The following is a 24,069-nucleotide window of genomic DNA, read 5'->3' on the forward strand; positions in this document are numbered from 1 at the left end:
ATAAATAGACCACATACCCGTTTCCCAACAGTTTTTACCACTAATGTCGGCTCCACTTATTCTTTAGAACGCATCTACTCTAGCCCTCAACCAAGCGTTTCTAACCTGCATGTGATTGGTTGCAGGGGCCCGATAGCACTCGGCAGAGAAGCGGCCCAGTCCCGCGCAGCCGGTCTAGCGTGCTCTAGAGAGATGTCATTCTAACACAGACTGGAAATATATGGAGTTATATGTTGCAGCGGCGGCGGTTCTCGCAAGCACACAGGCCGTCGTCAACTCCTTCCCCACGCCGCCTAAATGAGAGAAACTACATCACTGACGGAGCAAACCTTGACTTATCCGCGTCTCACAGACGCGAGAAGCGAATGGCGCTTTGACCGCCCCAAAATTTGCTTCAAACCAGAATTGGACACCTGGCAGTGACAGTGAACTGTGAGATAGACTAGTGAAAATAAAACTTTAGTAGATGAACTTATCTATGCCTGTAGCCATAATTTAAACACTGTGATCTCGCGTAACCCACGATGTGTATGTGATGTGCGCTTTGAATGTTAGCATGTGTACGGACCGATAGTTACCTGAGTTCTATATAGTGAACGAGTGTTGTGTTAAAAACTCACCGAGTGAAGGAAATTGTGTTGCGAAGACGTGGACTTGGCGTGATGTCAGCCTTTAACTAATTTGTTTTATATGTTTACTAGCGAAAGCACAAACTAGCTCTGTACATATTAGTGTTACATGTAAATTACATTATGTCATTTAGTGGTCCGTAAGTTTTAATGTAATATAAACATCGAATTCACTGATTTTCCAACAGGGCATTGTACTGAAGTTTGAAGGCCCTTTTAAATTTGATATTGCGCGGTTCAGCCTAGTAAGATCTTTATTTATGAATACTGCATTCCACAAAGAAAGCGAGCGTACCTAGTTATAACTTAAGATAAGTAATATTTAAGTAATTGATAGTGTAATTTTAAAGGCGTTAATGTGATCATAGCGTGCACAATCAGTCTCGATTATAGTGATTAATCGAATGACTTATGGCCATTCACTATAAATGGTTCGTCGATAGACACCGTCATTGATTATATTATACCGATAGTTAAAATTTGATAAAAGTTGTGTCAACTGTTTCGAATATTAACATATCAGTAACATTCTGTCGACGGATGATTTTCATGAGAAAATGGCCACTATTATAAAGTAGAAAGCATTCTATAGGGTCGTGGTGTGTTTGACTACGCTGTACGCACGTGTATGTTTGTCTGGCTTTTAATATAATTATAAAAATCTCATAGTCCGATATATTCTCACACAAGGGATTAACTTTCTGTAATTTCTGTATGTACGGCTGTAAGGCCTTTTGTATGGTCTGTTTGATTCAGTTGTATTTGTATCGAAATGCATTTAATATTTTGGCGGGCCATCCTTACACTGATTGAACATGCCATACACATAGTGTGCTATTTACATTGTGGTAATAATAATTTTAATATCTTCCCATGACAGATACATTTAGGATGGACCCTGACACTGCACAGTTTAAGTCTAAATATTCAATACAACAGTCTTCCAAAAGTTTTTTTGCGTGATTTGCAATCACTATAAAATTTAGTTAACCTACTTTTCCTATAATCGTGGCGGAATGAAAACTATGCTTAATCTTTAAGCTGTAATGATATAAGATCGAGTAAATTGAATATATCGAAATAGAGAGGTGTTGGAATGCATTTCAATTTAGTAGAACATTTATAACACCTTACATTAGTGATTCGATTATCTAATTACCTATAGTGATATGGTATTTTTTTCATGACATTAGTCAATGTACGCATGTACCTGTTTCATATTTCATAATTAATGAAAACATTTGTATAAACGCAGGGCCTAAACCTGAGGATTTCAAAGTGAAATTTTGTGTAACCAGTGACTGAATTTGTATGATTTTTTAATTATGCCGATTGGGAATATACTTATTTATTCGGAGTTTGTAATCAGTTTGAACATGTGAGGATTTTTTGAGCAACATCATAATGAGTCATGTAAGTGTAAAATGCTAACAACGCGCGTTTAGATATTAATGTGTAGATGTAACCTCTAAGAATGGACTTATGTGTACTTGTGAGTACCAAGTGACAGTATGCTACGTTTTCATTGGCCAGTATGTCATGGACTTATAGAACATGTTAGAATTATAATTGTTGCTGCATGGTTAAAGCACTACCTACTCTATAAGGTACTCTATTAGTGCGTATTCCCTAGTTAAATTAAATAGCCAATCGAATGCATAATGTTGGATATAATGACTTCAGGTAGCAGTCTGCGATTGGTGGCGCGCGTAAACTTTCTTGACCGGGTGGCGATATTTGCTACATCGTGCCTTGTTATTTGTCACCTAAAATACTCCGTTATGTAATGTAACATGATAACAAAGCTTTATATGGAAATTTCGTTACGCATCTGTTTTGCATAGGTTATATTCGTTTAGGTGAATTCAAAGGCAAATAAAACTATAGACAAGGGCTGAGCCACATGGACTTATCATTTCAGGAATGAATTGCCCGGTAGGTCGCGGTAGGCTACCCTTGTAAGAGCTGGCGCATGATGGGAGAATAAGATTATTACGTTTTGTTTCTTTTCTCCTCATGTATTTCTAATACGCGTATGAATGAAATGGATGATATCACCATGCCTACAGTTTTATCTGTCTATGTTAATAGTAGATACAGTCAGTTTACATAAGCCTACAGCTGACACAATGCTTGTCAATGAAAAAATAGCTCTGTCTTGTGTTGTCATATTATGAACTTGGTTAGTTAATATAAAAAGCTACAACTATTTGCGACCGAGTGCTAAGTTAAGCTAAGCTCAAACATTATAACACTTAGCTTGCCTTAGATGCTGGTATGGAACATGCTTTAAATTTAGTCGATGGCTGACTCTCCGATTGTTATAATTAAAGTAAGGTTTATTCAGATTCATGGGGTAATTTGATTGAAAGAAAACATAAGTTTCTCCTATGATTATGTAACTATAAAGTGTTCTGTGTCTTCAACTTTTTATAGACTAGTTGTTATTTTTATAACTATTTTGTTTCACTGGTTTACATGTAATCTGAATAAATCTTTTATTGTATGTACATTTAATACTGTTATGCGAACAGCATCCCTAACCCAATCGTAACAGATCATTAGCGTGTTTGTATCAGGATAGATAGCTAACATGATCTCATTCGCTCCTTGTCAATGAATGCATAGACTGATTGTTCTTTACCTTCCGAACTACGCAAAGCCGTAATAGCGTGACCCATAAAGTGGAAACACTCTTTTTTATCATGTTTATGGTATTACATTGTTTTGTAGTTTTCGTATCGCCGGGTGTTGAAACACCCAGTATATTTTATGTAATTTACTTTTGAGTACTTGGATTTTTTTTTATGTCTTTGTCGCTGTTACGGACGTGTGTATCGTTCATTCGGCGATGAAACGCTAAACATTACGCTTCATTAATTTTAAATGTACCCAGTGCCTGTGGCGACGTGGTATGAACATGTTCATTGTATTTATAATGCATCTGTATGTTATAATGAACCTTTGTGTATTTTTTTGATGTAACTAAAGCCAAGATTGATTTTTCTTAGAAGAGAATTCGAGACGTTTAAAAAAGAAATAATAAAGATAAATTATTTCTTAAAATGTGTTTTATTTCATCAAATTATTTGTGACGTGTTATTAAAAACAAATGAAAATAAATCATAGTGCAACTGCAATTGAATGTACTCATTAAAATACAATAAACCATAAATCTAGGAATACAATTAATTTATATTTATGCTTCAATTCAGAATTATGGGTGTATGAACATTATTAAAATACATTATAAAAAATCTTTCGAAATTCGAGCGGTAAATATATAAGTTTAAATCAAAATAAAATGAGTGGATAACATTTCCGAATAGCCTCTTAAAGATTTTGATAAACTTCAATACAAGATTAAGATATATACGGCAATATGGAATATAAAATATGAACTGTCACCGGTCCAAAATAATACGAACTTATAATAGAATGATACAAATTAAGCATTTGGTTCTCGAAACTTTATGAAGGAATCTTATTTGTTTCGTAATACTGGTTAGTTTGTTAGTAAGTGGTAACTTAATTATTATAGGCGTGCAAAATTAAAGCTTACTAGAATAAATATCGATTACAGGTATCAAAATAGTGTCAACTATAAGTGGCAATAAGGCATAAATTATTTGTTGTAAAAACTTATAAATACTTTGGCAACTTTGTACAATAATTCTGCAAGTATATGCAGGAAATCACATTAAAAAGTAAATGTACAAAAAAGCAAGGTAGTAAAATGCCTTACAAAAATTTTAATTAAACACGTTATTATTATACTTTGTTCAAGTTTGGTTAACCTAAGCATAATATTATTCAACTAGCGGCCCGTCCCGGCTTCGCTCAGGTAAAACTTTAATAAATTATACACCTAAACCATCCCCTTGAATCACTCTCTTTATAAAAAAAATCCGTATCAAAATCAGTTGCGTAGTTTTCAATATCTAAGCAAACATATGGTCAGACAACGGGGAGTTACTTTGTTTTACTATGTAGTGATGTTGAGCACGCGCTGTATTAGTGAGCGGCCTCACAGTTCCGTAATGCAGAGTATTGCACCGTCGTTTTACATCAATTTGATATTGTCGTAAGCGTGGACGGAGCGTAACAGAGCAGAGGGCTCCCTGTTAACAAATCTTGCGTGTCGCAGAAATATAAATAAAAATAAATATGTCAACAACACAAATCACACAAATTGAGTTGGCCCCAAAGTAAGTTCGAAACATGTGTTATATGGTATACTAAGTCAACGATAATATATTCTATAACATACATAAATAGATTAAGCCAGCGCTGTTAAGAACTTTTTCATATTTCTAAGTTCTTACACTAGCTTGAGTATTATATATGTATAGATTCGTGTTCAGAAATGGATTCGTTGTATCTCTTTGTAATATTTGTACTGCGACGGCCAAAAAGCACGTGCGTACGCTGTGCTATCGACGTACGCTGAGCATAGGGTTTAGTTTCCTACTTTTCTGGGTAGAAATGGGTTAACTTTCAATAGACATATTTTGTTGCAATCAGTTACATTTTTAGTTGTCACTTCATTGAAATTTAACTATCACTAAGTATAATGCGCAGTAGCATTAAGTATAAATAAAGTTGAGCTCCAACTAGACTCCTTGTAGATCATCAACATCACTAAATTTAAGAGTTCAAAATAAATTACCATAAATATACTTATAAACCTTACAATCGTTTCAATAATATTCACAACCGCATCTTATGACGCTGAAATGCAGAGAGCTTGGAAATTAATACTTTATTCTTCAATAGATCACTACCATGGCCATATTTGTGTATATGTGTGTACGCGCAGGTACACGTGCGTTAAAATTCCATTTTCCACGGGGCTTTATTTGTATTGCCACAGACACTACAATATAACCCCTTAGCGACGAAATCTACATCTACAATCTCATTGCTACAAAGGAATATAATTAGAAAGGTAATGTACAATTAGTTCTTCGAATAGCTAAGAATAAACCCAATTAAAATAGGCTTTCAAACAGGAAAGCCATCAATAAAATAAAATCGGTCAATTCGTTCGTTACATACGATTTCAAACACACGTGTAAATGGCAACGACCTCATTACGTCTATGGTTAAAATTCAACATCCATCCATCCTAAAACAGAATATCACGTCCATAAAACAAACTATGTCGTGGGACCACGGTAGTGAAAGTCATGTGTCAGTCAATATCATCAGGCCTCAACTGCCTCTCTCCTTCATTGAAAAATATCAACATCGCCTTATAAAGCAAATACAGTCCCAATAACTTCTTTTCCTTTAGCGGCCAGGACGCAGTCGCACCGTAGTAGTTGCCAGCTTTTATATTCTTCAGATTCTGAAGGCCTATGGCGTCAATCATGGCTGCCTCGTATGTATAAGCTTCGGCTGGAATGACGTTTTGGAAGATGTGGAGACAGATGACACCGACCTTGTCTGACCAGATATCGAGTATGTGCTGGACCTTCTTGTCTCTGGACGTGGTGAAGTCCTTCTTCCAGAGGGTGAGGGCTTGGTATAGGTGTGAGTATGGACGGGAACGTTTACCTATAAACAATTTATAAATCATTATAAATGTCTTCCTTGCATGTTCCAGGTTTAGTTTTGGTGCTGTAAAGCCATGAATGAAATTGAACAATACAAATTTTGAAGATTCTGTTGTGATTGTGCAACCGGTCGCTTGCCTGATGTCAAGTCTCCGTGGGAATGCTACTCTAGCTGCCAAGCTGTGTTGGTCGCCTTGTACTACACCCACGGGAGGATATAGAGGTCTTTTAGGGCGAGAAGATGCGATTAGTAAATGAATAATGAATGAAATAATGAATGTAAATGAATTTTTTCACATTCTCAAGTAGAGTTTATAAATGTGATTATATAAAAAATATTTTGTATATGCGGATTTCAAACAGACAGACTGAATATTCGGTTTCGCCATTAAAATCTCGTTTCGGTAATAGTTTTAGTTTCGGACCATAATTTAGCCGAAACTTACATGTTTTTCGCTGATTTCTAATATGAAATATGGAAGTATGGAATACCTTTTCCAACATAGAAGATGGAGTCGAGGAAGGTGTTCCAGCAAGCGACCGGCGTCAGTCCGGCGGCGCGCGCGGGCAGCGCGGAGGCCACACGCGGGTCCAGCAGCAGGTACGAGAACGACGTCTTGGCGTCTCCGCCGCGCCAGCGCCGCGCTCGATCAGCGCTCGCGAACGATGCTCGAGCTTTGTTCTCCAGTTCTATGTACGGAGACAGATTCTTCATCCACTCCCCGTCGCGCAGTGATTTTTCCAACTCTACGCTGTATGCTGCGATTGGATAATTCAATTTATCGAAAACAAATTTAATATGTAAACAAATGATATTGAAATTAAATAAGATTGTAATGTAATTATTAGTTGCGAAAAGTTTTCTATCAATATGTGAAATCAAGAAAGTGAATAATTATTATTTGAAGCTAAAAAAATTGTCATTGACTATAGTATTGAAATTGCAACAAATGCACCAGGCACTCACATTTATCGAGAAGTATTTTAACAACATTTTTACTGGGCAATTTTAACTTTTTAATCACCATCACGAAATAATTTTATTCAAAATTACTTTGATCAAATTTTAAAAACTACACGTAAATAAACATAGTGTAAACAAGTATAAATGACGGGTCATTGACACTCACTTTTTCCTTGATTTTTGACAACAATTGGACTTTTCTTTAGGGCCTGTAACTTCTTCAGGTACAATGTCCTAGTGGAATCCTGGATGGGTCCGGGTTTGAATCCTAGTTTGACCAGTTCTTCTTTCAGAGTGTTGTTGTCGTACTGCACAGAGGGAGGCAGTGAGGAGGCCACGGAAATAATGGTCTGATCTGGACTTGATGTATCTGCTGCTTCGTCCAGAGGTAGCCTATAAAGTTACAAAATTAACCTATTGGGCGAAAGAGATAGCAATAATGTGGGACAAAGAATTTGTGGAATACCTACCTATGTCCATGGTCCAAATTTGGATATTATCAATTATTATATGAAGCATGTTTACAGCTCAAAAAATAATATCAAGTATTGTTTACTTCAAAATATAACAATAATAATGATTAAGATTGATTACCTACTGATAATAAACATAACCGTTTGATTTATATCTATCTTCTCTAGATCAATTTAAAAACACTTCATAATTTTATTTTCCCTCCATTGCAAAGAATAAAATGAAGAAATAAATGATAATAAATACATATTTGCTAATTCAAAATTCTACTTACACAATAGGAGACACCAGCAACCTTTTCTCGATCAACACAACATCTTCCTCCTTATCCTCATACTTATATTCTTCCTGCATATTAGCGATGACTATGCTTCCTGAAGAATAGTTACTACTCACACCACTACTAGCTGATGATCTCCTGGTATTTTGGTCCTTGATCACAGAAGTCTGACCTTCATTACTTGACCATAACCACTCATTGGTCCTATTTTGTACTATAACCATCGCTTTATCTAATCTCTGTGATGAATCGTCACTTCCAAGTGATTGTGTATTAAATGTTGATTGTGTTTTATCTTTGCAATAGCATTTGCTCTTTTTTAAACTACTTTTCGTGTGATAATTTTTGTGTATGATGCTATTTGGAGATCCTGGCAGTGAGAAGTTCTCATAAATACTCATGCGGTGGTCGCGTCTCACATTCAACTGACTCGAGCAAGAACAAGAATCCTTTGACTCGTCAGATGTTATTTCTAACCGCTGTATCCCACTTATGTCAACTTCATCTGATAACTTTTTAGATAAACATGTCTTAAAGCTAGTTTCATTCAGGTTATCGTTTGATAACCCACTTTCTGTGAGATCAAGGGTAATGTTTTTGGTAAAATCAATACTTTTCCATGGCACAGATTCATTTTCTATTAAATATGTGTCATTTATTACAGTTGGGTACAACTTGTTCACAACAAGACTGGTTTTTTCGCACCAATCTCGGATCATTTCAGATTTCCTTGGTGCCGTTATGCTTGATAAATGCGGCTGTGTGATGGGCTCATATTGTGCCACCATCTCATCTGTTGTCACTAGTACTTTATCTGAAATATTAATAAAATATATCTCATAATTTCAATATACAAAATTTTGATTAAATAGGCTTACTGCATTAGCTGAGCATTTATTTGGTTAGAGATAATAAGAATATGGAAGACCATTGTCCAGCAATGTGACAAATTACATATTTTATGTATATATTTAATACATTTCTATTTTTGTATGAGTTCCTGCAAGGGTAGCAATCAACAGAGATTTTTGGAAGGAAGGGGAGGCCCTTGCCCAGCAGTGGGACACACATTAGACTTGAAAAAAAAATTATGAATAAATTACATAGGTTGAATTAGACCAAAGTAAGTTTCAGATTTGTGAAGGGAGACTAACTCCTATAGGTACTAAAAAAGGAAGACTTTTTATTGTATTATAAGATTGTATTAGGTACTATAAATAAATGTATTTTTTCATGCTTTCATGCTTACCTAAATCTAAACTATAGCCACAAGGAGAGTTTATGGAGTCATCAAGGGGGTCCACTACATTGTGTAGATAGTCATATACTTCCCATTGCTCTTCCTTGACAGCATAGTCAAATGATGAGTGTCCATCTAAGTCCTGCAGTGAGGGGTCCCCTCCACAGCCAATCAAAAGTTTCAGGTTATCCACCCGGCCCCATATTGCAGCAATATGCAGGGGTGTTATACCGTCATTGTTACTGGAAAATTATAGGTAGTAGGTACATTAAAACAGTTACAAGTTTTACCAACAAGGTGGTATAAATTTTAAAAGACAGTTAAACCTACAAGATTTAGTACATATTTATGTAGGTACAGTTAAACTTATGAATTTGGGTATTATGCAAAGAAACATGTGACAAACCAATGTTGCAAGAAAAGGGTTGTTAATATGCAACAAGTGTTGCAAAAAAAAGACCTAATTTTTATTTGTGTTAATCAGAAATTCAGGTTTAATTCCATTGGAAACTCACCAAACATTGGGATCTGCCCCATATTTTAGGAGGATGTCTGTAAACTCCTCAGACTTGTCTGGGGGGTCTACCCCCACAGCCAAATGTAATAAACCTATACCTTTGCATGGTAATATGTCGTTTACTGCTACAATATTATCTCTTAAGTAACATTTGAGAGAGCTGGAAACAAAAAAGATTTAGCAATCAACAGGTGTACAATTTTTTGTTAAAGGTTTTTATGCAGGATGTTGTTATGAGTCATAGTGTTTTTGAAAGTAAATGCAACTTCCACCCGCTTTTACTTGTATCTAATTAGGCTCTAAGAAAATACAATTGAGAAAAAAGCCATACCATAATCTAAGGACTCAAAAATATGTGTAAAATTGTAACATTTTATTTTTATTGAAATTTTATCATGGGTTGGGTACTCTATATTGGACATATTTTACGAATTAATACATACCTATATTTACGAGTTATATAAATTGTTATACATACCTTATTTCTCCATTTTGAATTAAGTCATATAGTTTAAATAATTCTCTATAATTTGTACCCATGATTCAATAAAATATCACGATTTCGAATGGTAGACTGGACACATTTCCTGTGCAGATTATCACATTATATCGCTTAAAAACAGTTATTTAATTGATATTGATAACAGATTACAAGCAACTCAGGATATTATTAACACTGGTTATGAAATTCACTTTACTTTTACATTTTTATTCATTTGTTTTTGCGAAATTTTCAAAATAACGTCACACTTCCTTCCTTTGTTTACGTTTGGAATTTGACTGCGTTTTGTTTCACAAGCGTTCGTGATCGTGAAACGTTCAGAATATTTTCGAATATAACAGACGCTACTAACACTTAATTTATTGTGAAATTTAGGGAGAAAAATTATATAGGTAATTTAATTGTAACGTTCATTACAGTAACCAGCGCGGCAGCGCATCATTAAATAAAACCACTTCATAAAACACGTTTCGTTCTTCAATTTATACGTTCACAAACGCATTTCAAAATAAATCGATCTTATTTCAATAGAACAAACGCAACTAAACTACCTACGGACTGGCAGGTGTTTTCTTTTTTTTTTCTTCTCGTTTGGTTTCTGCATCTGCTTGGTTGTTCTCCTTGGTCAAATACAAAATAATAATAATACCTACATGGAAAATGGAATGAACTATGTACCTATTCTAACTTGTAGGGTATAAGTGGATATTGCGTAGGTAGTGATTAGGTATATCCTCTTTGGATATTGGATATTGCTATTACGATTTATTACATGGATAGGCATCCACTGTATGTAATAAATCATAGGTGTGAACTTGTATGAAATTGTTATTGGATGAAAGACACGAATATAGTTGGCTTTTTCCTAGGTATGTTCTTCTTATACTAGGTAGTACCCACACAAAATCTTTCTCATAATAACTACCTACCTATAGGAATCTACGAGAATTCATAACCAATGAATCGATTCAAAATGGTAACATTCCAACCAAGAAGTCAGAAACCTGTTTCTATTCCCAATGGTTTTTTTTGTATGTACCTACCTACTTATCGACCTATAGGAAGTCAAACAACACCCACACAGCTCAGTTTTGAGGTAAGGTAAAAGTAAAATCTACTTTTTTGTTGTCTTTGCATATAGGTAACTTTGTTTTTATTTTTTTGAAACGGGAACATTTTATCACCGGCCAATCTTCGCCGAATAATCTTCAGAGGATCAATCTTCGGATAAATACCTATTTATTCACTTGTCAATCTTATCTCAATCACAATCGGGGTCAATGACCGGCGACGTAGTGACAGCTGGTCCTTCGGGTCCCGTTAGAAGGAAGCTTGTTATGCAGATAAATACAAAACAGTGTCTATTCTACACGTTCCATTAGCGTTATCTCCTGTTTTTACTATGTAGGTTTTATTTTCTTTTTGTTAGGTATTGGTTTTTGGCAGAATTGCATTCAAAAGTCCTTCTGATTCTTGGTCCTTTCTCGATCTGGACTGATGGACTTAACAAAATGTTGGTATAAAAAGTCATTAGGTGAAAATCGAAATTCATCAAAATTTAATAATTTTTGAGTGGGTAACAAACATATGCGTGTGTATGACATGTGCATGCAATTACAAGAACTTGGAATTTGTTGTGGTTGTGCACCACGTGTATTTCAAACATATTTGGTAAAAAATGCTACCTGCCCCAGGCATGCCTGACGTCAACAGCTGCATAAGCGCTGCCAAGACTTGTCCCTTAGCCGCCTCGTACGACATCCACGAGAGTTGACGGAAGTATATGCAGGGTTATTTATTATACTAATATTATAGATATGTGCAGGAAGTGTGCAGGTTAACCTGAAATAACTTTCTATTATAAGTGTATCTGTATGTCAGTCAGTGGAATCGTAGTCTTATATCGTAGCGCCAAATGGTTGAACCGATTTTGATCTAACTACCAATCTATAAGTTTTTTTGAAAGATAATTTAATCTAGTGTTCTTTCTTATCTAACCACCAGCTCTTTTCTAGAAGATGAGTGAAAGCAACTTCAGAGTCGGGGGTTTCTTATGTAATACCTATTAATTAATTTGTTTTTTATTGATACGTTAAATTATCGACTTGTTTTTTTTTAAATAGAATTGTTGGAATTGTTGTTTAAAAACAGATCAGCAATACTGCTCCTGACGGTCGTTATCTTTGCACAAAAGAGGCTATATAGATGACCATGAGAGACAGTAATGCAGACGATTGTGTTACGCCAAGTCGGACGCTTCGTGCTTCATGTTTGGTGCCGTTTATTTTTGAATTTAGAAAACTATTGTTTTAATTTACTGATGTTTTGTATTTGTGGTGATTTTGTAACTGGACAATGGTGAGTAATACAAATAAACAATAATTTAAATTCCAACATTTGAATGAGCCAATCTCATATTTTTGCCTAGAAAAAAACTGCAGCCTAAAGTTTGACATTATGATAAACTAGCTTTAGCCCGCGGGCCCGCGTTTATTTTCCGGGATGAAAGGTACCCATCCTATGTCCTTCTCCATACTTCAAGAAAATATCAAGAAGATTGGTTGAGCAGATAGAGCGTGAAGAGGTAACAAACAAATAAACTTAGGTTGAAACTGCTTACATAAAGTAAAATATTCGTCTATGAATTTTTTTGCTCGATAATAATTTCTCGAATAATTGCTCTTAAAATAATATCTCATAAAATAGTAACATGCTCTAGATAACAAAAAGTAGAATCTTCGTTTAATCAGCATAAAAATGTGCAGTAATTTGATTGGCCAAGTACATATACAGGCGCGTAACTACATCAACGAATATTACACATATTAACATTCAGAACGCTTATTTTATTGTTGTCTTGTCAATTTCCCCGCAATCGTCGTGAACAGTAGAGATTAAACCCTCGGCATAGTCGGCATAGCTATCCGTCATCAAAGTTCACCCTCGCATACGGCTCGGATGGATATTTACGCTTCGTCTAAAACGCTTCACTGTACCTAAAATAAATATAGTAGATTATACACAAGATAGGTAGATCTTGTGTATAATCTACTATATTTATTTTAAGGCTTTTGCCAGATTGCCAACGGATCCGACTGTGGCCCAAGGCTTAGGTACTTACTTAGGTTAAATAGTCGTAAAAGTCATGTCAAATGCCTTTAGGCGACTTGAATAAAATCTGACACCAGTGTTAGCAATAACATACTCGATATGATGATATGACTTCTAAGAACAAATAAACTAATTTCGTGAAAACTGCATAAAAATAAATTGATTGAATACAATCATTACGTACTTACTTATTGAATTCATTGAATTACGAGTTAAATTGCTCGATAAAAAATTACTTCATATTAGATTGCACACTTGCCGAAAAATAAGGTCATGAACAAAGTATCAGATTTTTTTTCTTTCCTTACCTTGCCTATTCAAATTAAATAAACAAACTGTTAACTTAAATAAATGTGATACAGATTGACAAGGATATCTACTTGACCCGGTGACCAGAATTGGAATGGACGGACGGACTAGGAAAATTAATTTTCATCTAATTTTTCTATCAAAATTCAACAGTAGCGACGACGACGTGCTCTCTCGTGTTTAAATAAGATTTTTCCTCTACTTTCTCAGTTCAGACTAAAATAACATTTAACCTAATTTTTTTAAATTCCTATATAAGCGATACTTCGGGATACAGCTAATTTTAAATCAATACTTCGATACGTAACTAGCGGTCTGTCCCGGCTTCGCTCGGGTAAAACCGTAAAACAAATACAGGCATCACACACACTAATCTATCTAATAATTATTACAAAAATGATACCATGTATATTTCTTGTATTAATTCGAACAACAATGGCGGACTTATCTCATTTAGGGATCTCATTTCACAGTCGAGTTAAGGGACAATTGGACTGCTCTAAAATTGGTCCATGCGGACGATGATGATTCGTCCGAAAGACAAGATGCGGACCATGTAAACTTGTACTTGTACAGTTTGGCACATGGCTTGGCCCAGTTTCTTAGTAACAGTCTTTGTCCCACTCCCATATCTCCACGGATGTGGAGCCCCGGGGCGCTACTAGTATTTACACAATTTTCTATTGTGTACTAAATACTAGTTGTGCCCGGGGTATTGTGTATATATTTCGCTATCACCTGCCGTCCTTTTAAGAATTCCAAATGTTTGGTGATAACGGAAACACGGTTATTTATTACCGTTAACCTTCTTTAACGAAAGTCCTATGCCGCGTCAGTCTGTCTGTTCGCGATAAATTCAAAAACACGGATTTTCATGCGATTTTCATCAATAGATAGTATGATTCCAGAGGAAGGTTTGAGAGGCCAGTATAGGCTGCTAGAAAGTATAGGTAGGTAGGAGTTTAGAGACAAACCTGATCGAAACAAGTGTGTGGATATACAACACGCATGTTTCCCGAGACTAGGTATAATACCTAAATATTTAAATATTTTGTACAGTTACCCATACTGTTTTTGTAGTGTATATGATCATATAAATTGTGAAAGGTTATAATTTGATAGTGAAAATGTTAAAAGAAAATGTTATTTTCTTCTTTTTGGAGCATTTAAATAAAACCTTTTTTTAAGTTATTTTTTTTTATTGTTAGTCTTTTTTACCTAGATGGTGCCTATTTTGCTGGTTGGTGCGATCTTGTCATGCGCGGCGGCATTGGACAACGGCCTCGCCCTGACGCCTCCTATGGGCTGGCTGTCCTGGGAGAGGTTCCGGTGCATTACGGACTGTAAAAAGTACCCTAACGAATGTATTAGGTAATACTTATTTTTTTAATTGTTGTTAGCAGGTAATAAGTTGGTGGTCTTCCAAATAAATAAGTAAAAATAAAAAGATTTAGATTCATTACACGATGTGTGCCTGTGTGTGTGTAATGTACACGCACAGGCACACATCGAGTTAGGTACACATATGTTGCACTTGGCACTGGCCATATACTACATCAATATATTATTTTGAAAGAAAAAAATATGATCTAATTTTATGAGATTTTTATTTGAAATGTTCTTCTTACGATGAAAAACAATATTCCGCTGATGATTAGAGATGCGGTTTTAACGTGTGAAAAATAATTATCCACGTACAATTTTATTTTCTCTTCATATTATCTAATTAGGTATATTAAATTAAATTACATAATAAAATAATATTAGGCAAGGTGCCTATAAAAAGGCAGCATTGCCGCGTTGAATTGCAATGGAAATTGACTATGCGAGAAAGCTACTCACCCGAGGGTCACCTGTTGACTCCCTCAACCATTTGCCTCTGCCCCAAGAACCTAAAGTCTCTAATTGTAAATTCCAGCGAGAACCTAATTAAACGGACAGCAGATCTGATGATAAGTGAGGGTTACCTGGCCGCGGGATACAACTACGTCGGGATAGACGACTGCTGGCTGGAGAAGAAGCGAAGTGAAGAAGGGCGGATGGTTCCTGATAGAGAACGTTTTCCCAGTGGAATGAAGGCGTTAGCTGACTATGTAAGTTGTGATGCCGATGCGAATGCACGAGCATAGTTTGTATGAGTATAAAGCATATTTACCGCAATAAAAAACCAGCAATGTATACCGGATCCGCCAACGTTTGGCAAAATCATATTTGTAATGCTATTTGTGTAATTGAGATAAATTACAATACAATACAATACAAATTACTTTACTGCACTAAAACGAAAATGGCAAACACAGTAATTATTATAATGTGCAACTTCACAATTTCAGATCCATAGCAAGGGGCTAAAGTTCGGCATGTACGAAGACTACGGGAACATGACGTGCGGGGGCTACCCAGGGGTGCTAGGCAGCGAGGAGCTGGACATCGCGACGTTTGTGGAGTGGGAGATTGACTACCTCAAGCTGGACGGCTGCTACATCAAGCCGGAGGCCATGGATGAGGGTAAGTATACCGCTTTTTTATATGACGCTTTTTTGTACTACTGAGCAATCAGACAGGTTATTGGTCCACCGGATGGGCAGAGTCTCCGTGTCCATGTCTTAAATATGGTCCATATCGAGGATAGAGGAGGATACTCTGTGCGTGATATACAGTAATTTGTGTAACATCTGGGACAATGGTTCATAATACAAAGGTATAATTGTACAATATACATACACATGTAATAAATATAATATTATTCCCAATTTTCAATACAGGTTATCCGAATTTTGGCAGACTGTTGAATCAAACTGGACGTCCTATAATGTATTCCTGTAGTTGGCCAGCCTATCAGGAGCCAGAACGCATATTGGTTAGTTTGTATAGTGTACTCTATATTATTTTTTTCTTGTTAGATCATTCATGTGCATCGATATGTGTCTACTCAATAAAATGATTAGCACTGGTTGTGACCCAGTACGACCCGTGTCGTGTCTGGTTCTTTATTGTCGGATTTGCCATTCCTTAAGGTGACTGGTCTATTCGATTCTGATCTATCCATATTTTTGCAACCATTTACATTTTTTTTACTAAGTAAGTAAGTATGTAAGTATTTTGATTTCTAAAAACATGTTTTTAGCCAAACTACGCATCGATAGCAGAGCACTGCAACTTGTGGCGCAACTGGGACGACATCGAGGACTCCTGGTCCTCTATGGCCAAGATCATGGACTGGTTCGGCGACAACCAGGACCGGCTGGCCAAGTTCGCAGGCCCAGGGCACTGGAATGACCCAGATATGGTAATTTCAGTCTATGTTTAAGTGTTATAAAATTTGTATAGTTGTGCTGTGGGGGCTTTAAGTTTCCCGCCATTTGCGGGAATGTCCTGCAGACATGGCGCTACTGTCGCTGAATAAATATGTAGCTTTAGAAATAGAAATAAATTTATTTATTACATACTAATATATCACAGAAAATGAACAAAATGTTAATATTACAAAGGTACTTACATTAAATATGCTACAAAAGGGTATCACTCAGCTTGTGCCAAGACGAAGAGCCAATGACGCTGTTTTCATTGATACCAAATAAGATGGCACTAGCTTTATTGGATCCTATCCTAAAACCCAATTATTATCTGTTTTCCAGTTGCTAATAGGAAACTTCGGTCTGTCCATCGACCAAGCCCGCGTGCAAATGGCGGTGTGGTCCATTTTGGCTGCTCCCCTGCTCATGAGCGTGGACTTGGCGACCATCAGACCTGAGTTCAAGGAGATTCTGCTTAACAAGGATATTATTGACGTGGACCAGGATAAGATGGGCAAACAGGGAATTAGGGTGTGGAAAAATAAGGAAAATAAACTTGTATGTATCTTTGCTTAATAGCTGATCTAAGTGGAGATTTTATTCAGTGGGATAAACCACAGTACATCGGGGCTCCAAGGGCAGAGGCCCTTGGACCTAGACCCATTGGGCCCTTTAATTTTTGTACCATACTATCATATTTCATATAATAAAAAACAAACCAAATAAGATTACAAGGACTTATAATTTACTGTTGATAATATCTGAGCAAATTATTGTCTAATTATCATTGATGCTCATCATTTATTCATTTGCTAAAATTAGATAATTGATTTAGGATTGCTCACTCTTCTGAACATTCTCCGTTGCCTCTCAGCTGTTAATCGTCGGAGTCCAGGTTGTCTTTATGATGATTACTAACTAACACTTTGGTTAACCGTAATATTTATCCTGCAAATGATTTCAGAGAAAAAACCTGGAGATCTGGAAACGAGAGTTACACGACGGTTCTTACGCCATGGCCTTTGTCAGCCAAAGAGATGACGGCATACCTTACCCCGCAAACTTCACCTTTGAAGAAATGAGTCTGAAGGAACAAAGTTACGATATCAAGGTACCTATTTACAATATGTACTAGCGTTGCCAGATGTCCCGATTTTTTACTCTAGAATTTACTGTCCCGCGCGGACATCTCTGACCCGCTTTTCTGGATTTGCAGTCAGAAGGAAAAAACCACGACATCGGCATATAAATTGCATAAAATCTATAAAATAGATATACCTAGACTTAATTTATATATTCCATAAAATTTTGCTATGGTAAGTAATTCAACTAATATCAATTTGCTTTTTTTACATTATGCGTTTGACGAAATAATAAATCCCGTTTTTTTACTTATTCGGAATAAAAATCCCGCTTTTCCCAAAAAATAAAAAACCTGGCAACGCCGATATACACTCATTACACAGATATTGTAATGTAATGCACAGAACATTGTATAATGTTCTTATATCTGTGACTCATTGTGACTAAACGATAAAAAAACAATACATTTTTTAAATGTACCTAAATGTTTTTTACTTTACTTACATGATATTGCACTTATGAACTTAGATACACTTAGCCTATGTACCTACTTATATAGGTACCTACCCACTTTAATACAGGGTATTTTTTTACACTGCACACATTTTGTAAGCAGATAGGTACTTACTTACGGATGATGAAATGAAACTGAGTCGGTATCCAAAGAAATCGAGGTCAAAATAAGACAAAAAATGTTTTGCCCTCCCTTACAAATTGAATGATCAGTGCAATTCACATACTATTATTCCTTTCGGAAGTTGTTGTAAATATTACATGTACTGAGTAGTTATATCAAAAAAATTGTACACTTTATAAAAAAGCCTGTATCAACCCTGGTGTCTCTATTTCTCATCTTACCGTGTTCTTGGTTGTTTATTGTTTGAGCGTCGGAGCCAAGGATCCGCTTACCTACTTTTTCGTTTCCAATTCGCACGGTTGCGTGCATCCCTGGTTGTCTGTACTCTTAAAACCGAATGAATATGTACATATACCCGTAGAAGTGTTTAGATTTGTACTATCTCATTCATAAAATATAAATATTCATAAAAGTTATACTTCTAAATCAAGTTTTGTCTCGTTCTGTCAATGTCAAATTGTCGAAAAGTGCGATAGTGACAAAACATTTTTTAGCTTATGATATGTTTAATTTTTTTTGGTGTCTTTAGACTGTGTAAATGTTTTTCAGGATCTGTACAAAGATGAAGCAGACCGAATCCTGAGACCTGATGAAGTATTTGAAGTCAGAATAAATCCTTTAGGTTGGTTCTTACTCATTAGCCTCTAAATATGTTCCTATATTTTCTCAAGTAAATCTTTTTATACCGGCTACACACTATCGCCGAACTCGGACTGATGTCGACGCGAATGCATAAACATTGTTGTGGAGACAATACATGTGTGTGGAAATGGGAGGTGCTATTTGCATCCGATTAATATTTAGACATCCAGAAGATTATATTTTATTAAATTTTACACAATGTTATACAATTTCATATTGATGTTATGTGGTTAAAGTTTATCTGCTTTAAATATTATATTTTGTTTTCAGGGGTAAAGTTTTACAAATTTATACCGAGAAAGAGTGAGAACAACGCACAAGAGACCGAAGATATATATAAGAACAGAGTCATAAAAGATAATAAAAGCTAACTTAAATAAGAATTAATTGTACCTACTATCCATACTAATCGAAAAAAGTAATATTATGTTTTTTTACTCGTTTAGTTTTTTTATCCTAATACTTAGTGTATATACATATACATGAAATCCATGCTCTAATATGTAAGAGTCAGTCTGTCGCTTTCACGACTAAACCGCTGCTGGACCGATTTTGATGATTCTTGGTCCCGAAGTCTAATATTGGCTACCACAAGTGGAGCAAAACAGATATTAATAAATTCATTATTTTATGAAAATATTTTCTTTTGATATTGATTCCGTTTCGGAGGAAACATCAGCATGTTAGAAAAAATCATCATTACTTATGTACCTACCTAGTAAACTGTTTTTTTTTATTTTGTTGATCTATGTAATGTAGGCACATATGTACACTATATGAGATACAGGCTTAGTCTATAAAAATAGCTCATGTTTGATATGGGTCCTTATTTTCCCTCCCTTATTTTCTGTTATTCTAGGTAATAGGTAAGTATACCTATTATTATACCTAGGCCATTGTATACGTAACAGTTTTTATACATATTTCGGACGAAGTCCACTCGTGGTCGTGGCAGTTTATCAATGAAATAGGTTGACTGCTGAAGTGGTGACGGATTTAAAGTGATAAAATACTTAGGATTAAGATTGAGATAAAAATCATTCATTTTTGCGATATCGTCGGATTCGACCACATTTTCCAAGCGTCTGTGAAGACGTGAAAATTTACGTAAAATTACTATTACTGTGACTGAGTTTAATCTTTCCTGATTTATTTCCACGCATACTTGGTCTTGCTCTTTGTTGTTATTTACTATTTTGTCTTAGTATTTTATTTGTCCTTTTTCTGAGAGTAATAAAAAAAGATCTGTCTGACGACATTGACATATCTTTCATGACATATCTTTGTTTTGACATTTTCCCGTCAATAACTTGATTCGATCGGTTATGTGTACTGTACATAACCTAGTTTTTTTTTTTGCTTAAAAGTTTGAATAAATGTATTAAAAATCGGAAAAACAGATGCCCTGATAATCAGATCTTACGTAACTTGTATATTAGTATCATCGGCCGATGTTTCACGTTGATACGCCGCGTGACGTGCAAGTTATGGTACTATCTCGTACTATTGAAAGAAAGTTTGATATTTAGGTCAATGGTGAACCGGTAACGTAGGTGCTGACGTACATAGCAGACGAGACTTAACTGAGAAACGGCGGGGAGCATCAGTCTGCGCCGATAACCGCTCGGTTAACACGCCGTCACTCGGCACTTCCTGGTTAATTTTATTAAATTCGTGAAAGTTACTGTGAGCGACAATGGGAGGCAGAGTTGAGAATGTCGGCGTGCTCGCCATGGAATTATACGTGCCTTCCCAGTATGTGGACCAAACGGAGCTCGAGAAATACAACGGCGTGTCCCCGGGAAAGTATACAGTTGGATTAGGTCAAAGCAAAATGGGCTTTTGTTCTGACAGAGAGGACATTCAATCCTTATGTCTTACAGTCTTGCACAGACTGATAGAGAAGAATAACATTAATGTACACGATATAGGTCGCCTGGAAGTGGGCACTGAAACTATTATAGATAAAAGTAAGAGTGTCAAAACTTTTCTAATGACCTTATTTGCGAAAGAAGGTGCTACAGACATTGAGGGCATTGACACTACAAATGCTTGTTATGGAGGCACTGCTGCTCTCTTTAATGCTATCAATTGGGTGGAATCCTCATCTTGGGATGGTAGAAAAGCCATAGTTGTGGCTGGCGACATTGCAGTGTATGGCAAGGGCCCAGCACGGCCTACGGGCGGAGCTGGAGCAGTGGCTCTGCTTATCGGCCCCAATGCACCATTAGTGTTTGACCGTGGGGTGCGAGCTTCATATATGGCACATGCATATGACTTCTATAAGCCAGACTTGGCTTCAGAGTTTCCATTAGTAGATGGAAAACTTTCAATCCAATGCTACCTCAGTGCTTTAGATAGTTGTTATAATTTATTTTGTAAGAAAATGAGAAAGACAGATCCAGACTTCAGAGGACTGTTGAGTTTAGATGGAATGTTGTTCCATTCTCCATACTGCAAATTGGTGCAAAAATCATTAGCTAGAGTATGTTTTAATGATTTCCTAAATTCACCACCAGAGGTCCGGGAACAGCAATTTCCGGGTCTGTCAAAGTTTAAAGACTACAAGTTAGCAGACACATATTTTGATAGAGATGTTGAGAATGCCTTCATGACATACAGCCAGAAGTTGTTTGATGAGAAAACAAAACCATCTCTATATATATCTCGTAATGTTGGAAACATGTACACACCGTCTCTCTATGGAGGTCTGGCTTCATATCTCGTAAGCAAATCTCCTAAAGAGTTAGTGGGAAAGAAGTTTGCATTATTTTCATATGGATCTGGGCTAGCATCCACAATGTACTCTATAAACATCTGTGATGATGTTTCAAAGTTAAATGGGTTGATAGATTCATTGAAGCTTTCCGTTTCACTCTTAGACAAAAGAGAAAGTGTAGATCCAGCTGTATTCTCTGATATCATGGACTTGAGGACTGCCAACTATCACACGGCGCCATACACACCGACGGGGTCCATAGATGTGTTGTTCCCCGGCACTTACTACCTCACAAATATTGATGACCAAAGACGACGCACATATGATAGGAAAGTATGAAGATTGGTGAAAGATTAGTTTAGTTTAATTTTGTGCTTATGGTGCAGGAGACAGAACTTGTCTCTATAAATATTGGATAAATTATTTATTTAGTGATTTTATTACTTATTTATATTCCAGGGTCTACTGTTTATTGTATATGTTATTTATATAAATTATTTATTGGGTTTCTTCATGTGTTGGTTGATATTATAATTTTTTGAATGCTGGTTAGACAGGGTTTTAGGGTTGTCACAGAAATTATTACTAAATAAAATATAGTTATAATTTTATATGAAATACAAGCTGTATTAGATCTAACTGCAATTTTTTGCCTATCAGCATTCATTGTATTATATAATATTTGTATTTTTAATAAAGGTATCACACAAATTGATGAAAATATAACATTAAAAAAGATTTTTTTTAAATGTGTGTGTAAAATTACCTTATTCACATTAAATTATTTTGAATATTGATGCAATTTAAAAATAATGCATAGAATGCATTTATTATCATGAAATACCCATCTCTGTGATGTAAAAATTAGGAGTAAAACATTATTATTTACCTCACATTTAAATTACAACTTAGCCAATTTATTTTATTAGCAGTATCTTTGTAAATGCCATTTCCATTCAAATTGTTTTGAAATAAGAATATTATTTAATAAATTATCACGTTTGTTACAAGCTCGCCATTCTCTTAAGAAATATAAGACAAAGTTATTGCATAGACTACAGACCTTGAACTCTGTAATAGATAAGACCTGTGGATAAGACACTATCAATTTTATGACAGTTTCATCCATGCTACAGAATATCCTCACAGAAATTTCTCGATTATTGAGCATTTATTTTTAATCTAATTTGAAAATGTTATGTATGCTTTACATAAGTTCATTCTTATATTAAACGTCAAATAAAGAAAACAGATTCGGTGAATATATATATTTTTTTTGTTTCCAAGTTATACATTTAATGTCATACCAAAAAAATCCTCTAACACTTCAATAAATTTGGTTACTCTCGTACGATCGACTCTAGTTAAAATATGTTTTGTCTCATAAAAACATATTTTAAGTTTTAAAGTTTTTTAAAACTTTTAGTGAAATATGTTTATTTAACTTTTTATGAATAACCCTCTGAGTTTTACGTAGTCATTAGGCCCTGACCTTAATTACGTGTTGAAAAACTGGAGACTAATATGAGCTAATGAAGTCGGTGGTAAATTAATGATCAATTACTATTGGCACTCAAACTTGCCAATTCAATCATCATTCGATAACCAACTCATGGTCTAGTAGGAACATCGAGAAACTTAGCCGTAATTTATTTATTTTTTTCAGTAATTAATTTTTAAAAACGACACGATTGAGCGATGGATTGGATTTTCCCCATCCCCGTAATTTAATAGAATATAATCAAAAATGATATTGTTGAATGTTAGAAATATTCACGCACGGTAATTTTTTTGTCAAAAATACCTAAGTATGTCGTTGTAACATAGTAACATAATAACTACTAGGTAAAGTTATTGAAAGACTATTAAGTCGCAACTATGATTTAAACGTTACACAATCGACACACAAATCCATGCCTGATTACTTAGGTAATTAAAAAAAAAATGGAATAGTCCTGCCAGGTGGGTGTCTGCAAATCCGAGAAGTGTTTGTCATAGACGTCAAGGTTATAATTATGAGATCGAACCTCGTTCAGAGCAAAGTCGAAATGCCCAGATATATGATTGACCTGGGTCTCGCACGTTTATCTCTCGTATACGTGTAGGTA

The 24,069-nt window shown here is 35.5% G+C and overlaps 4 protein-coding genes across 9 annotated transcripts in view; 3 read left to right on the forward strand and 1 right to left on the reverse strand.

The window, feature by feature from the left end:
• Positions 1 to 3,695, forward strand: part of LOC128677843 (zinc finger protein 608-like) — an 87,416-nt gene extending 83,721 nt beyond the window's left edge. For 4 of the 5 annotated variants that reach the window (XM_053758987.2, XM_053758985.1, XM_053758988.1 and 1 more), the window contains one exon: positions 240 to 3,695. In XM_053758987.2, the coding sequence (XP_053614962.1) occupies positions 240 to 301 (62 nt within the window). In that variant the 3' untranslated portion in view covers positions 302 to 3,695. Of the gene's footprint in view, positions 1 to 125 lie in introns of all 5 variants that reach the window. The other variant, XM_053758989.2, reaches the window with a different exon arrangement.
• LOC128677844 (ankyrin repeat and LEM domain-containing protein 1-like) lies at positions 3,683 to 10,655 on the reverse strand. The gene is made up of 7 exons (XM_053758990.2): positions 10,141 to 10,655; positions 9,661 to 9,822; positions 9,155 to 9,387; positions 7,900 to 8,719; positions 7,318 to 7,544; positions 6,680 to 6,946; positions 3,683 to 6,188 (listed from the first exon to the last, which is right to left on the reverse strand). The coding sequence occupies exons 1-7, from the start codon at positions 10,200 to 10,202 to the stop codon at positions 5,824 to 5,826; spliced, it is 2,136 nt and encodes a 711-aa protein (XP_053614965.1). The 5' UTR covers positions 10,203 to 10,655; the 3' UTR covers positions 3,683 to 5,823.
• A 461-nt stretch (positions 10,656 to 11,116) lies between these two features.
• On the forward strand, positions 11,117 to 19,677 carry LOC128677845 (alpha-N-acetylgalactosaminidase-like). 2 transcript variants are annotated; one of them, XM_053758992.2, is made up of 10 exons: positions 11,117 to 11,260; positions 14,807 to 14,955; positions 15,503 to 15,677; positions 15,918 to 16,092; positions 16,350 to 16,444; positions 16,712 to 16,873; positions 17,223 to 17,438; positions 17,845 to 17,991; positions 19,150 to 19,222; positions 19,513 to 19,677. In XM_053758992.2, the coding sequence occupies exons 1-10, from the start codon at positions 11,123 to 11,125 to the stop codon at positions 19,611 to 19,613; spliced, it is 1,431 nt and encodes a 476-aa protein (XP_053614967.1). In that variant the 5' UTR covers positions 11,117 to 11,122; the 3' UTR covers positions 19,614 to 19,677. The 2 variants fall into 2 exon arrangements, with proteins under 2 accessions (XP_053614967.1, XP_053614968.1); XM_053758993.2 differs by lacking the exon at positions 11,117 to 11,260 and adding an exon at positions 12,375 to 12,522.
• A 475-nt stretch (positions 19,678 to 20,152) lies between these two features.
• Hmgs (HMG Coenzyme A synthase) lies at positions 20,153 to 23,225 on the forward strand. Its single transcript, XM_053758994.2, has one exon. It carries the CDS (start codon positions 20,939 to 20,941, stop codon positions 22,298 to 22,300), a length of 1,362 nt encoding a protein of 453 aa, XP_053614969.1. The 5' UTR covers positions 20,153 to 20,938; the 3' UTR covers positions 22,301 to 23,225.
• The last annotated feature ends 844 nt before the right edge of the window (positions 23,226 to 24,069 follow it).

The sequence above is a fragment of the Plodia interpunctella genome, chromosome 18, assembly GCF_027563975.2.
Source record: "Plodia interpunctella isolate USDA-ARS_2022_Savannah chromosome 18, ilPloInte3.2, whole genome shotgun sequence".
NCBI classification, from domain to species: Eukaryota; Metazoa; Arthropoda; class Insecta; order Lepidoptera; family Pyralidae; genus Plodia; species Plodia interpunctella.

What these genes read in the sequence shown, in the direction of transcription:
- LOC128677844 (XM_053758990.2), bottom strand. Translation starts at nt 10,202, where the DNA reads ATGGGTACAAATTATAGAGAATTATTTAAACTATATGACTTAATTCAA. An exon ending in ATTCAAAATGGAGAAATAAG is followed by an intron (nt 9,823 to 10,140) that starts GTATGTATAACA and finishes TTTTGTTTCCAG; the next exon opens with CTCTCTCAAATGTTACTTAA. An exon ending in TGTCAAAAATCAAGGAAAAA is followed by an intron (nt 6,947 to 7,317) that starts GTGAGTGTCAAT and finishes ATCCAATCGCAG; the next exon opens with CATACAGCGTAGAGTTGGAA.
- LOC128677845 (XM_053758992.2), top strand. Translation starts at nt 11,123, where the DNA reads ATGAATCGATTCAAAATGGTAACATTCCAACCAAGAAGTCAGAAACCT. An exon ending in TGAAGGCGTTAGCTGACTAT is followed by an intron (nt 15,678 to 15,917) that starts GTAAGTTGTGAT and finishes TCACAATTTCAG; the next exon opens with ATCCATAGCAAGGGGCTAAA. An exon ending in AGGAGCCAGAACGCATATTG is followed by an intron (nt 16,445 to 16,711) that starts GTTAGTTTGTAT and finishes ACATGTTTTTAG; the next exon opens with CCAAACTACGCATCGATAGC.
- Hmgs (XM_053758994.2), top strand. Translation starts at nt 20,939, where the DNA reads ATGGGAGGCAGAGTTGAGAATGTCGGCGTGCTCGCCATGGAATTATAC.